Source organism: Pelodiscus sinensis, chromosome 7 (genome assembly GCF_052426305.1).
Source record: "Pelodiscus sinensis isolate ZL-2025 chromosome 7, ASM5242630v1, whole genome shotgun sequence".
In the NCBI taxonomy this organism is placed as follows: domain Eukaryota; kingdom Metazoa; phylum Chordata; order Testudines; family Trionychidae; genus Pelodiscus; species Pelodiscus sinensis.
In genome coordinates, this window is record NC_143058.1 from 2,050,100 (window position 1) to 2,068,765 (window position 18,666).

Here is an 18,666-nt window from a genome sequence, read left to right on the forward strand (position 1 = left end):
CCGCCCCCCCCCCCCCCCGGGTGCGCAGTGTGTGAGCAGCCCTGCCCTCAGGCGTCCGGCAGCCCCAAAAGGTTGGGGACCACTTATCTAGAGCTGCTCTTTGCCAAGGGCTGGCCAGCGTACAGCCGCTGGAGGTCTGACGTGCGCTATCCGGAGAGGGGCGGACAACAGGACTTGCCTCTGGGTTGTGTGTTCTGACTTTTAACAGCCAAATATCCCCACCTGCTGGTGAGTGTGGTGGGGGAGCTGTGCGAGGACATCGAGCATCGGAACTTCCGGGACGTGCTGTGCTTCGGGTCTGTGGCTGTTGGCACCACCATGGAGAAGCAAGTGGAGATCTACAACCCGTCCGTGGTGAGCTGGCGAGGAGGGTGGTGGGTGCTGCTTGATGAGGGTTTGTAATGCCAGTCTGTGTTCCTCCCAGACCTCAGCAGCTAACGTGCTTTATTCTCCCCTTACAGCTGTACAGATAACATCGGGGACGTAGGGGACAGGGCAGTGGGGTCTGCGTGTCTGGAAGCTGTGAGCGTGGGCACAGAGTGAGGCTGGGGGACTGGAGCGCGACAAATAGATTCATGCCCAGTGAAGGAAGGCCCCCCGTTTCTCTCCAGTTCCGCAGGGCGCGAGCCAAGCTGCGGGGTCACTTCTCAGAGTGAAACTGCACTTTGCAAATGATGCTTGAGGAGTGGGTGCAGTTAGCACTGTGCTCAGGCCAGGCAGAATGCAGGCAGGACTGCGCAGGCTTCCTGCAGTTCTTCCAGGGCACTTGACTCCTGACCCTTAGCCTCCTGCTCTTTGCTCCGGGCCATCCTGCCCCCAGATCTGCAATACTGTCACATGCCAGTGGCGGCAGCTACATAATGCCTCAGTAACGCCAGGGTGCCCTAATTAGCCAAGCACGCTGCCTTGAAATGCCTAGTTATGGGGCTAAAACAGGGGTGGGCAATCATGTGATGGGGGGCCACTCCAAGATTTGGGAAAGTGGTTGCGGGCCGCGCTCTTCCATGCTATTCAGGGAGGAGGGGCGGGGTCTGGGATGGAGGTTGGGTGCAGAGGGGAGTTTGGGGTAAGGGATTGGGATGCAGGAGGGAGACTGGAGTCTGGAAGGGAGTTTGGATGAAGGAGGGGGCAGTGGCCTAGGGCAGGGGACTGGAGTGCAGGGGTTCGGGATGTGACCTAGGGTAGGAGGGGATTGTGATCTGGGGCAGGAGATCTGGGAGGGAGTATGGGTGCAAGAGGGGACAGAGGGTTTGGGTACGTTGAGTGGGGGGCAGTGGGTGGGGGCAGGGAGGAGCTGGGGTTCCAGAGGCAGGCTGTGACCAGGAGACTTACCAAACCGGCTTGCCTGCCTGCAGAGCTAAGGCTTGCAGAGCTAAAAACGTTTCTCAGCCAGCCTGCCTGCCTGGCCATGTGCTTCAGTGAACACCTGAGCCCTTGTGACGGGCTGCAGAGAAGGCCCAGCTCTCCGGGTGCAGGACGAGTGGCGTAAGAGCACGGACCCTAACCTCAGAATGCAGAGCGGGCTGCGGCCGGCGCGGGGGCGGGACCAACCTGCCCCTCTCCCCCACAGGTCAGCGTCCCCTTCAGGATCGAGAGAGCAAAGGAACCCCTGCTCCGGGATTGGGTCTTCTCTTGTGATGTCACGCAGGCCGTTGTTCCAGCCAATGAGAAGCTGCTTGTCTCTGTGCGCTTTAGCCCCCAGACAGCCGGGGTGCAGAGTGTGGACTATCTCACCGTCGTGCCGGTAGGGCACCTCACCCAGACGGTCCTGAAGGTGACTGGCTTGTGCAAAGGTATCAAAGGACAGCCTCCCCGACGGCCCCCAGCCCCCTCCCACGGGGGGTAGGGAGAGGGTGATGGAGAGCCCTGGACATGGCCTGGGACTGGCTTTCTGCATGGCTCCGCGCTCTTTGCGGTCCCAGTGGGGTGTAAACTCTGCCACCTGCTGAGCCCAGCTCTCTGCTGAGGCAGCTTGGCTCAGGGAACCTGCCCGATGCTCTGGCTCGGATTCGGGATGATCCCCTCTTGGCTGGAGTAGAGTGGGCAGGAGGGCCAGGACCGACCCAGGCCTTGGTTGTTGTTCCAGGTCCCTTAGTGTCCCTGCAACATTCCTTCGTCAACTTTGGCTGGCTCAGCCTTGGGGAGAGTGCGATGCAGCCTTTGGAAATCAGCAACATTTCTGATGTCCCCGCCTATTACCAGTTGGACGTGGATGGCCGGGAGAGCGTCTTCTCCTTTGACCGCCCATGTGGCGTCGTGAGCGGGATGGCGTCGCTCATGCTGCGGGTCACCTTTCGGCCGACTCACCCCATCGCCTGTTACCGCAGAGTGGTGTGCCTCGTCCACCACCAGGTAGGAGGGCAGTGGTGGGGCTGGGTGGAGTGGTGCTGCAGAGCCTTTGGTTGCGCGTGGCTCGAGGAGGAGCGGTCGCTGCGTGCCCGCTGCCGAGGAGGTACAGGGTCAGAGGCCCCAGGCACGGCTCGCGCTTCAGAGCGAGACGCTTGTCGCCAAGACCAGGTTACAAACTGAGACCCAAGTGCCCCCCCACCTAGTTGATGAATGTGGGCGCGGGAGACAGACTCTGCGGGTACGGATTGTGCGACACGCTTCCCCCACGTGGCTGTGCCAGCACACGCCCAGCCTGGCCTGCAGGGCCCTCCGAGTCCAGCCTGAGGCTTTCTGTCAAGGCCTTGCCAAAATACCATAACCCTGGCCTACGGGCCCCGTGCAGTTCCAGTCCGAGCCTTCCCCCACCCCATGCCAGTGTAGACGGCTCATGGGAGCACATCCCCCTGGACCCCCGTCAACATCTTAATTGCTAAATGGAGGGCCTCTCCCTGCACCCCTCCCCGCAGGCACCAGGCACCTATGCCAGCCCTGACCTATTCCCCTTTCTTCTGGCCCTGGGCTCCCCTTTGCAGCCCTGTCAGTCCTTCACAGTGGCTCCTGCTAATTCAGCCTGGGCCTCTTCTGAGCAGCCTCTCCGCTGTGCTGCGTTCTGCCGAGCGGCGTGAGATTGCTGGTGTTCGCTAGGGCAAGAGGGAGACCCGCACGCGCAGCTGGGTTTGAGCTCCGGCAATGGAAGGCTGGTGCACTGCCCCTGCATTGTGTGGCCTACACCCCCCCCCCCAGCGGTAGCAAAGCAGAACCAGTGGGACCCGGGGGGGTTTACGCAGGGCTCCGGCTGCAGCTTGCACTCTGCGGTGGGGTGCCGAGGAGCAGGAAGGCAGCCAATACGAGGGCAGGCAAAGTAGCTTGTTTCCTGCAAGTGTTTCTGCCACTCCCCCAGGATCCATTGTTCCTGGATTTGTTTGGTACCTGCCACTCGGACACAACTAAACCAGCCATCCTGCGGCCCAGACACCTCTCGTGGTACAGGACCAACATGGCTCGGGGACTGACCTTCTACCCTCCGGACATCCTTAGCTCCATGCTGAGGGAGGGCAAGCTGCAGATGGATGGAAATGGAGCCCTCATGCTGCCTCCACAGGTAGGGGCTGCCATGGGCAGGTGCCATGCTGCTCCTGCTCTGCCCACCAGGGTACCGGCTGCCCTGGCGCTAATGATGCAGTCGCCACTGTACACAGCGTGTGCCAGCCTTCATCTGCCCGGCTTCTTATCCAGACTCCGTTGCTTGCCCGCCACGTGCCTTTCCACTAGTGGCTGGGCCGTCTCTTGCCTCAGGCAACCTCAGATGGAAGTTTGCCTAAGAAGAGGAGACTTCCTGGATCCAAATGCTGTGGCCAGCTGAGCAAAAAAGGGAAGACCTCTGTGCTTCGCTACAGCTGGCTGGTCAATGGCAGCCTGGGCAGTGAGGTCACCTGGGCTCCAGCCTGTGCCGGGCAGTAGTGCTTACCCCTGGGCTAGCCAGAGATCTGCTTCCTTCTCCTAGGTCCCTGAAGACAAGCCCCCTGAGACGTATCCGGACATCGACGCCATGACCGAATACTTCCACGATGGCGTAACCAGCGACCTCACCATCTTCCCCCCGCACGTCAGCGTCAGCGGCCAGGAGTTTGACTTTGGGCGCTGTGTGCCGCTCCAGAAGGTGGAACCGCTTCCCCTCTGCCTGACCAATCACACCAACGGAAAGATCACTGTGACGTGGACACGCAGGCCGGAGAGTCCCTTCCGCGTGAGCCCTGAAACCTGCGACATCCCACCACTCAAGTCCACAGCCTTGCGCCTCTTTTTCCAGCCCTCTCAGCTCAACACTCTGTATGCAGCAGAGCTGGAGGGCTTTGCCTTCTACAAGGTCAGTAGGAATGACCAGAATCTGCAGCAAATGCAGCAGCATCCGTGCCAAGGGCGTGGCCTGTGGTCTGCCCAGTTGGGGCTGAGATCTGCCCGCCCCCGGTGCTCCAGCCCCAGGGGGGAGTGAGCTAGGGAGGAAGAACATTGCCACAAACCTGCCCAGGTGGGTTCGTTGAGCTGGCTTTGTTTAATGGCCTTTTGCCATCTCGGACTGTCTCTGCTCTCGGTGAGTGGCCCAGAGGACAAGTGCCTCTTCCCACTCTGCGGGCTGCCTCACAGTGTGACAGCCTCGTGTCCCTGGCCCCTCCTGCCGGGCCCTGTGCTCAGGGCTCTGCATTTCATTAGCACCCAGGCACAGCATTTCCTGGGCCACTGCCGCACAGTAGGCGGGACTGACCCCCGCCACAGACCAAACCCTGGCCCTTCAACTTGGGGCTAACGATCTGCAGTTCGTTGCCACCCCACGGAGCCACCCTGGTTCCCATTGCCATCGGCGTAGGAGAATGGCTGGGAAGCGAAGAGGTGGGCACTAGTCTGGGAGTCAGAAGGCCCAGGCTGAGGTCCCAGTTCTTCCACAGGCTTCCTGTGTCACCCTGGGCATGTCACTTAGCTCTGGGCTTCACTTGCTGTTTTATGGCGATGTCAAGGCTCCTTCCCCACTCTGGCACAATAAGTGCAGAAGTGGGGGCCTGCAAAAGTCCCCCAAAACCTTCTCTTTCCAGGCTTTGGTATAAAACTTCCCCCCAGAATCTTAAAAACCTGGGGATAAAAACCTGGGGGATAAACGTCTGCTGCCACCACCCAAGTAATGAGAAGGGAAGCAGGGGCGAGATCACCTGGGAAATCTCACCCCTGAAGTACAAACCAGGACACACACATTCACCAATCCCAGGTTAATAACAAGAAAAGAGAAAGAACTTTTATTACCCCCACAATAGTCCTGCTGCAAGCATCCTGACTAGGTGGAAAAGTCACAAATTAATCTCCTCGGGGGGGGGGGGGGGACACCCCACCATGGGCCTAGAACCTAATTACAGAGGAGAGCAAAACCCCATTTGAAATGCACAGACATCAGATCCCATTCCCAAACCATACAACAGGAAAACCTCGCGGATTTATCTAACCCTACCCTACTTACAGACTGTGAAGAGACATTCTGTCTGACTCCCTCAGGAGCTGGAGAGAAACTGCCCAGGGACAAAGGAGAGAGAACCCTCCAAATTCCTTTGTCCCAGTTTGAAATTCCTACCTGCTTTCCTATTGGCCAACTCTACCTGGCTTAGGTATAGTTCACCCCTTAGTCCCCAGGCTGCTGGCTAACCCTCACGATCATGACAGGCGGTAAGAGCATGTGGCAGGGGTAATGCCAGTAACGAGCATGCAGCGATACCTCAGGTAAACACGGAAGAGAGCCGGCCAAGGTCTCCAGGCACTGGGATGCGTGTCTCTGCTGGAGCCATTCCCAATCCCGCCCTGGCAGGCCAGCTTCACTCCTGCATGGCAGCTCCTCCGAATTCCCTGGGGTGGCAATCATATGTATGGCTGCTCATTCTGGGAAAGAGACGGCTGAGAGGGAGCAAGGGTGTCACAGGGAGGAGGGGGGAAATTGTTCTCCAGGACAAGCAGCAAGGGGCTTAAACTGCAGCAGGGAGGTTGAGGTTGGACATTAGGGAAAACGTCCTGCCTGTCAGGGTGGTGAAACCCTGGAATCAATTGCCTGGGGGGCTGTGGAATCTCCATCCCTGGAGATATTGAAGAGCAGGTTGGACAGACGCCTGCCAGGGATGATCTAGATGGTGCTGGGTCCTGCCGTGAGGGCAGGGGACTGGACTCGATGACCTCTCCAGGTCCCTGCCAGGCCAGTGTTTCTATGCTGGCCCATGCGCTATCTCCTTTGAAGATGGGTCTGCACCATGCTCCCTCCCCACGGATGCATGGCTGTGCCTCTCCTTTGCCGGCAGGTGCTGAGACACTATAGCAACATTGAAGAGGAGAGCACCATGTGCCCATCCTGGTGCCTGACCATCCGGCTCAGGGGCCACACCTTTGAAGAGGATCGGCAGCACTTCATCCCGCAGTATGTCCTGGACGCCCCCAGGGTGAGTCGGCTGGCTCGTGTCGCACGGAGAGGGGGTGGTGCCGGACCATGTAACCCTCTTCCCTGCTGCCCTTGTTGGAGACGGGCGCTCTGGTGGCATCCCACTGTAGGGAGGCTGTCAGGTGGGGAACCCCAGTTCTCCTGGGTCTCAGCTCGCAGTGAACGTCCTGGTCCTTCCTGTGAACGCTGATCCCGTCACGGGCAAGGGTGGCTCGGAGAGCCCCTCTGCCCTGGTGCCTTGGCCAGCCTCCATCCACAGGGCGGGGGTGAGGGGGAGCAGCACAGAACGTAAGGACGCTATTGGACGAGAGGTACCCGGCAAGCAGGGGAGGTGTAAGCTGTGCTCTTGCCAGGGGTTGTCCTTCCCCATCCTAAGGAAGAGCTGCCTAGCTCCGCCTCCAGGCCTGCCTCCAGCCCTCTAGGAAGGCCCCGGCTGGTGCCCGTCAGGCTCTGGAAAGGGGAGTGTAATAGGCAAGCGTTTCCTGTGCAGCCTGGCCTTCTGAATGACCCCGGCGTGCTGCTTTCTGCCCCCAGGCCTTCCCTGCGGTGGGTCCGCACACCAACACGTACTGCAGCGTGCTGCTCTGGAACACCGGCCCCTCCCCTCTCACCTTCTGCGTGAGCCGGGACATCTGTCCCTCTGTGCTGGTCAAACCCTGCTCGGGGTACATGGCCCCAGGAGCCCAGCAGATCTTCCTTCTGGCCGCACAGCCGGCGGCCACGGCCATGCAGCAGCACAGGCTGCCCTTGCAGCTGAACGCCTATGCCAAGTACACCCAGGTAGGGCCGGGGAGCAGGGCTGCTTTGCATGGTTGGGAGCTCTGGGTTCCTCTCTTCTGGAAATGGGAATGTCAAGTCTGCGAAAGTGGCCGTTGGATGGCATCCAAGTGGCCATTTCTTTCTGGCACAGCAGGCCTGGGACCCTTCGCTTGTGCCAAGCTCTCTTTGGGGCTGCCTGTGGCAGCACAAGGGGCAGGCCCAGGCTCTGGGCCCTTCCGAGCTCGGCACTGTTGGGGCCCCAAATGGGCCTTTCGGAAGGAGCTGTGACTCTGCCTGCTCCTCTCAGAGCTCGGCCGGGGTTTCCTGCTACTGTCTCTTCCCCTTCCCCGAGTCCCACAGGAGATCCTGCTGCAGAGCAGTGGCGAACCCCTGCTGTTGCTCTTGGAGGGAGATGGGAATCTGTACTTCAAGCCTACCTGTGTGGGAAGCTCAGCCACGCGCACGTACACCATAAAGAACTGCACGAGACTGCCCATGCACTTCGAGTGGAAGATCCAGCAGCGTGACAGCAAGGTCCTGTCCGTCAAGCCCGCCACAGGGATCATCCAGCCCAATGCAGCCATGGTCAGTGCTACCAAAGTCACCGCTACCTGCCATGCCGCTGGAGATTGCTGCGTCCAAAAACGTGGCAGCAGTTCACAGCCCCGTAGGCCATAGTTGGAGGGTGCCAGCTCGGGTCTCAGACAGGATCTAGACAGCTTTCTCCAGCCTGGGCCAGGTTCCCGGGGAGTAGATTTGCTCCATCAGATGCTGCTGTGCAGGTGTCCCTCAGTACCTCCTACGGAGGGTAGCAAGAACGAAAAGCACCTGAGAAGGTTGGTTAGTTGGATGGCTGGGTAGGGGCTGGCTGGGTGTGTGTTCCCAGTAAGAAGCCCCAGAGTCGTGGCTAGGTCATGGGCAGAGACACAAGTGGGTGTCGGCGCAGCGTTGTATGGTGGCTGGTGACCGAGTGATCAGTGCTGGGAGGAAGGTGCTGTTTGCCTTATGCACCCAGGCAGCGGCGGATATAGGGCAGGGTGAGCGGGGCAGCTGCCCTGGGCCCCGCGCTTCAATAGGCCCCGCGCCCTGGGCCGCGCAAAACTCTCATTTCCCCTGCACCCAGGACTGCCAGCGACTCCATAGTGCGTTTGGAATTGGTACCCTGGCTCAGGCAGTGGAAAGGCTGAGACCACCAATGATGCCCTCTCCCTCCTGCGATTCCAGGCGCAGGCATGGACCTTTACTCCAAGGGAGGAGACCAAGTATCTCCTGCGAAGCTGGGTGTCAGTGCGCAGAGCCCAATGGAGTTCAGCCCCTGAGTCTCCCGAGAGCACCCGCTACACCCTGCGGGTGATTGGAGAGGGGGCACTGGGCACCATTAGGGTAAGTACGAGAGTGTGCTGGAGGGGGAACAAAGAGGAGTCTCTCTGGAGGATTAATTGGCTTAGCAGAATCTCCAGCCCCTGGTAACATGGCAGAGGAGGGAGGGGACATGGGTACTTGGATCCCATGGCAGTACAGAAGAGACTGAGACTCCCACCCCGCTGTACCTCAGAGTTGGCTCCGCACCCATCTGTCCTTTGGTTGTCAGAGTCCCTGTGCAGTCACCCTCCTCTCGTAACACGCAGCTTTTCCCAAAGCAGCCCACAAGCCCCTGCTGGCAATCTTTACCGTATAGTCTGGAAAAGTGCATCCGTCCGTCTGTCTGGGAGTTTGTTTGTTCGCTCCTCCGAAACGGCAAGAGCTAGGTCCACCAAATTCGGGAGGCAGCTTCCTCTTAGCCTAACTTAGAGCAAGGTCAGGGGTTGGTTGTGCCAGGACAATGGGATGTGCCTGGAATCGGATTGTTTCTCATACCATGGAAAGGGAGGGGGCTGGAGGAGGGAGATTTATACCGGAGAATGACCACACGGGGGCAGCAAGGGATCAGAGATGGGGACAGGAACAGCTATAACCCCACTAGGCCAGCAGGGGGCAGGGGTGGAGAAAGGGACAGCTGTCTACTGTACATTTCAGAGAGCTTGTGTGTGTGTCTGTCCCCCATCCAGAGGATGTGCGCCCCTCCCCCGGCTGTGCCCACTGCAGCTGCTGCGGCCATGGAGAGGCACTTCTCCCCTGGCCCCAGGCTGCTGCGGTGAGAGAGGGCTGGAGATGCCCTCTCTCCCCAGGGCAGCCTGCACCCCCGGCCCCTCCTCCCTAGCCCCGCCCCAGAGCCATGGCTGAAATGAAGGAAAACAAACCTCATTTGAGTGAAGGACGCGAGCCACGCTGGGCCAGTCGTCTGGTGCCTCCTAAACTCCACGGGATGCTGGGGTCCCTGCCCCGAGCGCAGCCTCGCTGTGCTCCCCCCAGCCTGACCCGTGTGCGCTGGCTTTGGGCTCTAGGCGCAAGAGGAGCAGCTGGACCTCGGGAACGCTCTGGTTGGCAGCCAGCAGTCCTGTGACCTTGTGCTGTTGAATAACGGGACCTGCTCTCTGAACTACGTCCTCCACGTGGAGCAGATCATCACAGGCCCCTGCGACCCCGAGGAAGTCCTCAGTGACCCGCTTGGTACTGCCCGGGCATTGGGGGCGGCGTGGGGCAGGGTGGTTGCAGCGTTCGAAAGGGGATGAAAAGCTCTTGCCAGCTGGTGCGGAGCGATCCGGGGAGGCAGGCTGAGAAACGCGGGTTCTTTCTGGGGCAGCTGGTGTGTCTGAGAAGGCCCCAGCCAGAGTTTTATTGGGTGCTCCAGGACTCACCGATCTCTCCCTCTGTTGTTAAAGCCATAACAATTTTCTACTGAAACTAAAGCTTTCTCGTCTCATGGGGCACCAGTTCCACCCGAGTTCCTCACTTCCGCGGAAAATGCCCTGCTCCGAGTTTTAGAATTTGGATTCTGTTTTGGATTTGGACAAGAACTATCTGTCTTAAAAAAGCCCCTGCAGACTGATACCGGGCTAGTGCGCTTTGAGGCCTGGCGTGTGCCCACGGCATGGGGGAGCCGAGCTGGGCCTGGTGGGGCGGTGCAGGACTCGCCCGTACGCTGAGCGCGCCGTGGCTGTGCTAGATAGCACTGTGTCTATCGAGAGTTACGCTGACACCTCCCGCTCTCGCCTTTCCTTTCTCGCAGCTTTACAGCTGGATCCTTGCAAAGGGATCATTCCTGCGAGGTCAAAGGCCATCGTCCAAGTAACTGTCAGCCCAGCCCGTCAGCTGCATTACACCTGGTCGATCAGTTACACCATTTCCACGCCCAAAGGTGAGAGCCCAGGCCTGCCACCTATCTGGCCAGCGGGGCCTTTCCACACCAGGAGTCTGCCCAGCTGTCAGCTCCCCCCGTGCCGTCTCTCCATTCCCATGGCAGTCCGTGCTGCTGGGCTCCCAGGGCTGTTTCCTTTCTCCATTGTGCTGTGTGCAGAGAGGGGGTTAGACACAGCTGAGCTATGGTGGGCTGAGGCCGAGAGAGCTCCCACTCCCCCAGCCCTGCACTGCCCCCTCTCCTCCTCCCAGGAACTGTCCTGCTATGTGTTTAGAGCAGACTTGCTTGTGTTTGGGGGCTTCTGACACTTGTGCCACAGCATCCCAGGGGGTCTGGCTCTGGCTCTGGTGGGGATCCAGACCCTATTCTAGCCCAGCCTGGGCAGTTTCCCTCGATATACACACACAGAACGGGAAGCGACTGTCTAGGGAGGAGTCCTGCACAAAGGATCTAGGGGTCACAAGCTATATGAGAGTCAGCAGTGTGACACTGGCAAAAAAAGCCAACATGACTCTGGGCTGCATGAACAGGAGTGCTGTGAGCAAGACACAGAGTCGTTCTTCCGCTCTGCTCTGCGCTGATCAGGCCTCAGTTGCAGTGTTGTGTCCAGTTCTGGGCACCGCATTTCAGGAAAGATGTGGAGAAATGGGAGAGGGTCCAGAGAAGAGCCACGCAAATGATGAAAGGTCTAGAGAACACGAGCTAGGAGGGAAGATGGAAGGAATTGGGCTTGTTTAGTATGGAAAAGAGCAGACTGAGCGAGGACATGAGAGCAGTTTTCCAAAAGGGGGAGGAAGAAAATTTGCTCGCCTTGGCCTTTGAGGACAGGACAAGGAGCAAAAATTGCAGCAAAGGAGGTTTAGGTTGGACATGAGGAAAAACTTCCTGCCTGTCAGGTGGTGAAACACTGGGATAAATTGCCTGGGGAGTTTCGGTAACTGGGTTTGGTTCTTTAAAGGATTTGAAACTACAGAGAGAGGAATACTTCTTTTTAGGGTCAAACAAAAATTATTTATTTTTTCTATTTACTTTATAATCAATTTTCTATTTAAATCAATTCATTATTTTTGATTCTTTTAAGACAATATAATATACAAAGAAAAAATAGAAAAACAGTACAGTAAAAAAAACAAGAAATAATAACTTCTCCTACTGATATTCCCTCCTGAGTTACCTTTAAAAAATTTATGGAATTAACAAATATATAATACTCACGTTAAGAAAGATAGAAGTATTGCTTAGATTCAGGAGATATTCTTTTCTTTAAGTTTTTCCTTTCTTTGGATTTTTGGTTGCAACGTACGACCGGTATTCGTTCCCCTTTCGGAGCTTATGTGCGGCAGCGAGATTCAGCGCCGGGGAGGGAGCCCTGGTTGATCAGACATGGCTTTTCGGATTCGCAACCTGTCCGCTCTTGGTCTGTTTCAGCCCACCTTATATACCCTGTTTCGGTATTTTGATACTCCTCCACTCGCCTGACAATTGCTGACATTAGATTTTTGTTGTCTCATTCTGCCCTTACAAAAAACTTTCGTCTGCTCCATTTGGGGTAATCAGCACTTTGTTGCATACTGCTGTCTGAGTTACTTACTTCCCTAAAAGCGGGGTTATTGTTGGTCAACCAATCAAATTTTGTTTTTATTTTTATCTCCTGTATCTGAGAGTGCTGCCTTTCCTTTCCACTTACAATTAAACTGGTGCTCATTTGACATATTCTGGGTAGGCCTCAATACCTTCCTTTCACAGGGAGGTTGTGGAATCTCCATCCCTGGAGATATGTAAGAGCAGGTTGGACACACCTGGCAGGGATGATCCAGACGGAGCTGGGTCCTGCCGGGAGGGCAGGGGACTGGACTTGACCTCTCGAGGTCCCTGCCAGATCTAAGTACTCGGTGGTTCTAGGCCATTGCACTGACTAGTTCTTGTTTCTCCTCCTTAGCTCTGAACCCTGCAAGCACCACAGGGGAGCAGCAGGCGCTCTGCTGCGTAGTGGCCACAGGCGTCTACCCAACTATCTGCATCACAGACGTGTGCGCAGCCGGAAGTGCCAGTGGCATCAGCAAGCTGCACCTTTGGAGGCTCTTCTCGCTGGAAACGCTGAACCAGTACCTGCAGCGGGACCCCACCTCCGCAGAGCTCACCTACAGGGCTCCCACGAGGCACAGGTGACATGGGCCCTGCCCAGAGCAGCCTGCGCCCTGCGCGGTGCCATCCAGGCAGGGGAAGCGTGGCCAGGTGTGACGTAGTGGGGGTACCTTGCTGGTTGCTATGCTGGGCAGTGGGTTGTGAGTGGCCTCCACTGGCTGCTGGCTGCAGCACGGCCCAGCAGGGCAGGGGATGAGTCATTATGCAAGGGGGCTCCGAACCTGTCTGACCAGTGATCTCCCAGGGAGCGGAGCAATGGGAAGAAGGGGAGTGGAGCCCTGGCTGGGGGCAGGGCTGGAAGTGAGGGAGTTAGGTTTCTGTCTGGTATCATGGAGGAAGCAGCCTAAGCAAGGGGCTGGAATTTAGGGGACCAGTCTCCCCCATCTCAAGGGGGGCTGAGGCATCCTAGGCCTGCCCTGGAACCAGATTCCATCTGTGCTGTGCTGTATCCTGGAGAAGCAATAAACTCCCTCTGTTCTACTGGCTGGCGGAGTCTGTTCGTGCCACTCTGGGGGTGCAGGAGACGGGGAACCCCAATGCGCTGCCACACCAGGCGCTTTGCTTTGCAGCTCAGTGTCCCCCGAATGCCTTTGCCCCCAGCCCCCCAGCAGGCAGCCCCTCCCCTCTTCCTGGCTGTGCCGTGCTCTTGCCTTGTGCTTTCCCTGTGCGGGATGTCGCCTGCCTCTCCACGTTGCCCCGCTGCTGGGTGGGAGCAGGCCCTCGAGCACAGGCCTGAGGTGGCTCTGCCATGCGGGCACCTCTTCCTCTGCAGGAGGGCAGTAGCGCTCCCAGGCAGGGCCGCCAGAGGGCTGGGGCCTGTGCTGTGCCCGTTCCAGGCGCTAAGCACGTAGGCCTGCCCGTGCAGGCTCGGAGTCAGCTCATGGGTGTGGAGCCACCTTCTCCGGGGGCCGCTCAGGAGAAAGGGTTTAAACATCTGGGCGCCTCCTCTCTGGGCAGCCGATGTTCCTGGAGCCCGCGTGAGGAGGGAAGGTCGCTCGCTTCTCCTGCCTGACCGCCAGGAGCCTCCCCAGGTGTCCAGCGCCTCCCTGCTCTTGGCTCGATTTCAGCTCCTCTTTCTCTGCCCTGCGCAGCGTCTGCCTGGTCCCTCCCGTGCACACCCCCGTCCTACTGGACTTCAACTTTGGGGCTGCCCCCCTGGAAGCCGAGCCGTCCGTGGTGAGCCTCATGCTGGAGAACAGCGGGGTGGTGCCTGCGGAATGGTAGGTAGCGCTCCTTTGACCGGTCTGTGGGGCGAGGGCACGCGGCTTCGGGGCGTGTCCGGAGGGGCTGAATACAGCAAATTGGCAGGGACTTCACTGGGAGGGTGGAGAACACCCGACGGGGCTGTCCCCTCCCTTGGGGCTGTCCCCTCCCTTGGGGCACCGGGCACCGGCCACTGGGCTGGACGGGCCTTTGGTCTGAGCCCGCCTGGCCACTCCGACGTCCTGAACCACGTGGCATCACTCACCTTCTGCAGAGGGAGAGCAAGTTGTGCGGGACAGTCCCAGTCTGCATGGGCCCCGCCTGTGTCCTGCAGGTCAGGCCTGAGACTCAGGGTATCTGTGGGGCGAGGGGAGAGCCGGGGCTGGGTTCCTGGGGGCTCTGCGGGTGAGGCCTGAGACTCGGGGTATCTGTGGGGCGGGGGGTTCCCGGGGGCTCTGCGGGTGAGGCCTGAGACTCAGGGTATCTGGGGGGTGGGAGGTTCCCGGGGGCTATGCGGGTCAGGCATGAGACTCAGGGGATATCTGGGGTGGGGCGTTCCTGGGGGCTGTGCGGGTGAGGCCTGAGACTGGGGGGATATCTGTGGGGGGGGGGGAGGTTCCCGGGGGCTCTGCGGGTGAGGCCTGAGACTCGGGGTATCTGTGGGGCGGGGGGTTCCCGGGGGCTCTGTGGGTGAGGCCTGAGACTCAGGGGATATCTGGGGTGGGGCGTTCCCGAGGGCTCTGCGGGTGAGGCCTGAGACTGGGGGGATATCTGTGGGGGGGGGGAGGTTCCCGGGGGCTCTGCGGGTGAGGCCTGAGACTCAGGGGATATCTGTGGGGCGGGAGGTTCCCGGGGGCTCTGCAGGTGAGGTCTGAGACTCGGGGTATCTGTGTGTGTGGGGGGGGGGTTCCCGGGGGCTCTACGGGTGAGGTCTGAGACTCAGGGGATATCTGTGGGGGGGGGGGGTTCCCGGGGGCTCTGCAGGTGAGGTCTGAGACTCAGGGGATATCTGTGGGGGGGGGGGGGTTCCCAGGGGCTCTGTGGGTGAGGCCTGAGACTAAGGGGATATCTATGGGGGGGGGTTCCCGGGGGCTCTGCAGGTGAGGTCTGAGACTCAGGGGATATCTATGGGGGGGGGGGGGTTCCCGGGGGCTCTGCAGGTGAGGCCTGAGACTCAGGGGATATCTATGGGGGGGGGGGTTCCCGGGGGCTCTGCAGGTGAGGTCTGAGACTCAGGGGATATCTGTGGGGGGGGGGGGGGGTTCCCGGGGGCTCTGCAGGTGAGGTCTGAGACTCAGGGGATATCTGGGGGGGGGGGGGGGGGGTTCCCAGGGGCTCTGTGGGTGAGGCCTGAGACTCAGGGGATATCTATGGGGGGGGGTTCCCGGGGGCTCTGCAGGTGAGGTCTGAGACTCAGGGGATATCTATGGGGGGGGGGGGGTTCCCGGGGGCTCTGCGGGTGAGGTCTGAGACTCAGGGGATATCTGTGGGGGGGGGGTTCCCAGGGGCTCTGTGGGTGAGGCCTGAGACTCAGGGGATATCTATGGGGGGGGGTTCCCGGGGGCTCTACGGGTGAGGTCTGAGACTCAGGGGATATCTATGGGGGGGGGGGGGTTTCCGGGGGCTCTGCGGGTGAGGCCTGAGACTCAGGGGATATCTGTGGGGGGGGGGATTCCTGGGGGCTCTGCGGGTGAGGTCTGAGACTCAGGGGATATCTATGGGGGGGGGGGGTTTCCGGGGGCTCTGCAGGTGAGGCCTGAGACTCAGGGGATATCTGTGGGGGGGGGGGGTTCCCGGGGGCTCTGCGGGTGAGGTCTGAGACTCAGGGGATATCTATGGGGGGGGGGTTTCCGGGGGCTCTGCGGGTGAGGCCTGAGACTCAGGGGATATCTGTGGGGGGGGGGATTCCCAGGGGCTCTGCAGGTGAGGCCTGAGACTCAGGGGATATCTATGGGGGGGGGTTCCCGGGGGCTCTGCAGGTGAGGCCTGAGACTCAGGGGATATCTGTGGGGGGGGGGATGGGGGGGGGTTCCCGGGGGCTCTGCGGGTGAGGTCTGAGACTCAGGGGATATCTATGGGGGGGGGGGGTTTCCGGGGGCTCTGCGGGTGAGGCCTGAGACTCAGGGGATATCTGTGGGGGGGGGGATTCCCAGGGGCTCTGCAGGTGAGGCCTGAGACTCAGGGGATATCTATGGGGGGGGGTTCCCGGGGGCTCTGCAGGTGAGGTCTGAGACTCAGGGGATATCTATGGGGGGGGGTTCCCGGGGGCTCTGCGGGTGAGGTCTGAGACTCAGGGGATATCTGTGGGGGGGGGCTCCCGGGGGCTCTGCGGGTGAGGTCTGAGACTCAGGGGATATCTGGGGGGGGGGTTCCCGGGGGCTCTGCGGGTGAGGCCTGAGACTCAGGGGATATCTGTGGGGGGGGGTTCCCGGGGGCTCTGCGGGTGAGGCCTGAGACTCAGGGGATATCTGGGGGGGGGGTTCCCGGGGGCTCTGCGGGTGAGGTCTGAGACTCAGGGGATATCTCATGGGGGGGGGGGGGGGGGGTTCCCGGGGGCTCTGTGGGTGAGGCCTGAGACTCAGGGGATATCTGGGGGGGGGGGTTCCCGGGGGCTCTGCGGGTGAGGTCTGAGACTCAGGGGATATCTGGGGGGGGGGGGTTCCCGGGGGCTCTGCGGGTGAGGCCTGAGACTCAGGGGATATCTGTGGGGGGGGGGGATGGGGGGGGGGGGGGTTCCCGGGGGCTCTGCGGGTGAGGCCTGAGACTCAGGGGATATCTGGGGGGGGGTGGGGGGGGAGGTTCCCGGGGGCTCTGCGGGTGAGGTCTGAGACTCAGGGGATATCTGTGGGGGGGGGTTCCCGGGGGCTCTGCGGGTGAGGCCTGAGACTCAGGGGATATCTGGGGGGGGGGGGGTTCCCAGGGGCTCTGCGGGTCAGACCTGAGACTGGGGGGAGTGGGGGCTCTGCGGGACAGAACCGAGGGGGAGGCAGTGGTGAGTGTCTAGCGTTCGGGCGTCTTCGTGGCACGCTTGCCGTGAGCACGTGGCCCGCCAGGGAGTGCTGCCCGCCCTGCGCTGGCTGACTGGCTTTGCTGGGCCCCTAGGGCCTTTCTGTTCCCCTCTGACCAGAAGCTGGATGTGGAGCACTGGGCGGAGAGCACAGAGTTCGACCCCAGTGAGCTGCACCAGATGAGAGTCCAGGACAACCAGCTCTTCAGTGTGTCTCCAAAGTCGGGCAGACTCTTCCCAGGACAGGAGCAAACGGTGCAGCTCTCACACAGGTGACAGGCTCTGCCCCGGGCCTGGGCCTTCCCTTCCCTTCCCCAGGGCGCCGGCCAGGGTCCCCTACACCTCCCCACCCACGGGGCATCACCAGGCCGTCCCTCTGCTCTCACCCCAGCGTGTCAGCACGGGAGCCACGTCAGTATCTTGTCAAGCAGGGCTGCCGAGGCGCTAAGGGATGTGCTCTCTGGGCCCAGCCTGTGGGGCTGGCCGGAGGGACGGAGAGGTGGCTGGCTAGTGCCCTGTGTGGGCTTGGCTATTAGTAGCTTTTACTACTGGAGGCCGGCAGTGCGGGTGACAGCGGCTCGTACAGAGACGTTAGCCAGCTCTGCATTTACTTGGCGCCTGATCCTGATTGTCTCCGACTCGTTTGCACTTCAGGAACTCCGGGGCTCGGGCCTGTAAACTGCTGCCTGGCAGCCTCAGGCATTTGTGCCCCTCCCTGCCTCAGTGACCCCTGTGCACCAGTGACGCTCGTTAGCAGGGAAATGAAGAGCAGCTCGTTTGTCTGGGCTTAGCTTCCAGGCACTGGCGTCTGGTCTGCCTTTCTTTGCTGAAGGAGGTGCCAGAGCCCTTTACTGCCCGTATCTCCTCACCCTGAAGTTCCTTCCAGCCTTGGTTCTGCCACTCTGGGCCCAGGGGTAGATTTTTAGCGGTTCCCGTTCTCTCGCTCTCACCCTGGTGGTTTATCTCGCCCCTAGACATGATTTCATCGGCACTGATCGGCTCCCGGTCCTGCTGAAGGTCTCCCATGGCCGTGAGATTCTGGTAAGCTAGTAGAGATTCCCTCGGAGGCACAATGCAGTCAGTAAGTGGTGGCCTGCCCGTGGGGTCAGCACTGTGCCAGACGGTGGCGGGGTGCTGGGTGGAGATGCCTTCCTGTGGACGAGGCCTGTAACCCAGATTCCGACAGCTTGTGGTCCCCTGGCACCTTTCCTAGATGAGGGACCATTACATCAGTCTGAGCGCCTGCCGGGCACTGGCCGTTAGCAGCCAGGTCCCCCGGCACTGAGCCCAACAGCTCGCTTGATCACAGCAGGCTCCAGCCTCCGATAATCCCCTCTGTTAGAACTGAGCTTTGCCATTGGGTTTGTCTGGACTTAGCTTCCAGGCACTGGCGCCCGGTCTGCCTGCCTTTGCTGAAGGAGATGCCAGAGCCCTTTACTGCCCGTATCTCCTCACCCTGAAGTTCCTTCCACCCTGTACTTAAGTCACCCTTCGACCTTCCTTGTGAGAAGCGGGACACATTGAGCTCTCCAGGTCTCTCCTCCAGGGCGTTTTCTCTAGCTCTTGACTCAGTGCTGTGGCTCTTTCTGCACCGCCTCTGGTTTTGCAACGTCCCCTTTAAAATGTGCACCCCAGGACTTTACGCACCTGGCCGGCGCCTGTCTCACCAATTCCGTGCACAGATGTAAGATCGCTTTGGGGCTCGGTCCTGCCGGGAGGGCAGGGGGCAGGACTTAATGGCCTCGCGAGGTCCCTGCCAGTTGTAGGGTTCTGTGCGTCTGTCTCACTAGTGCCAATTTATTCATCCAAGGATCACATCAGCCCTTTTTGCCGTATCATCCACTGGGCGCTCATGCCCACTTGCTGTGCACTGTGGCCATAAGCCCTTCTCGGAGTCTGCGGGACAGTCCTGCTGCGGCGGAGCCGCTGGGTAAAGTCAGCGCGCTGAGTCAGGCACGGGAA

General features: G+C 60.2%; 1 protein-coding gene across 8 annotated transcripts in view; it reads left to right on the forward strand.

The window, feature by feature from the left end:
* The window catches only part of CFAP65 (cilia and flagella associated protein 65), a 47,422-nt gene that overhangs the window by 11,316 nt on the left and 17,440 nt on the right, over positions 1-18,666 (forward strand). For 7 of the 8 annotated variants that reach the window (XM_089779606.1, XM_089779609.1, XM_075932933.2 and 4 more), the window contains 15 exons: positions 209-354; positions 1,571-1,793; positions 2,087-2,352; positions 3,290-3,490; positions 3,893-4,255; positions 6,216-6,353; positions 6,887-7,132; positions 7,472-7,696; positions 8,336-8,494; positions 9,496-9,661; positions 10,221-10,349; positions 12,289-12,514; positions 13,586-13,714; positions 16,800-16,976; positions 17,679-17,745. In XM_089779606.1, the coding sequence (XP_089635732.1) occupies positions 209-354; positions 1,571-1,793; positions 2,087-2,352; positions 3,290-3,490; positions 3,893-4,255; positions 6,216-6,353; positions 6,887-7,132; positions 7,472-7,696; positions 8,336-8,494; positions 9,496-9,661; positions 10,221-10,349; positions 12,289-12,514; positions 13,586-13,714; positions 16,800-16,976; positions 17,679-17,745 (2,861 nt within the window). Of the gene's footprint in view, positions 1-208; positions 355-1,570; positions 1,794-2,086; positions 2,353-3,289; positions 3,491-3,892; positions 4,256-6,215; positions 6,354-6,886; positions 7,133-7,471; positions 7,697-8,335; positions 8,495-9,495; positions 9,662-10,220; positions 10,350-12,288; positions 12,515-13,585; positions 13,715-16,799; positions 16,977-17,678; positions 17,746-18,666 lie in introns of those variants that run through there. The other variant, XM_089779612.1, reaches the window with a different exon arrangement.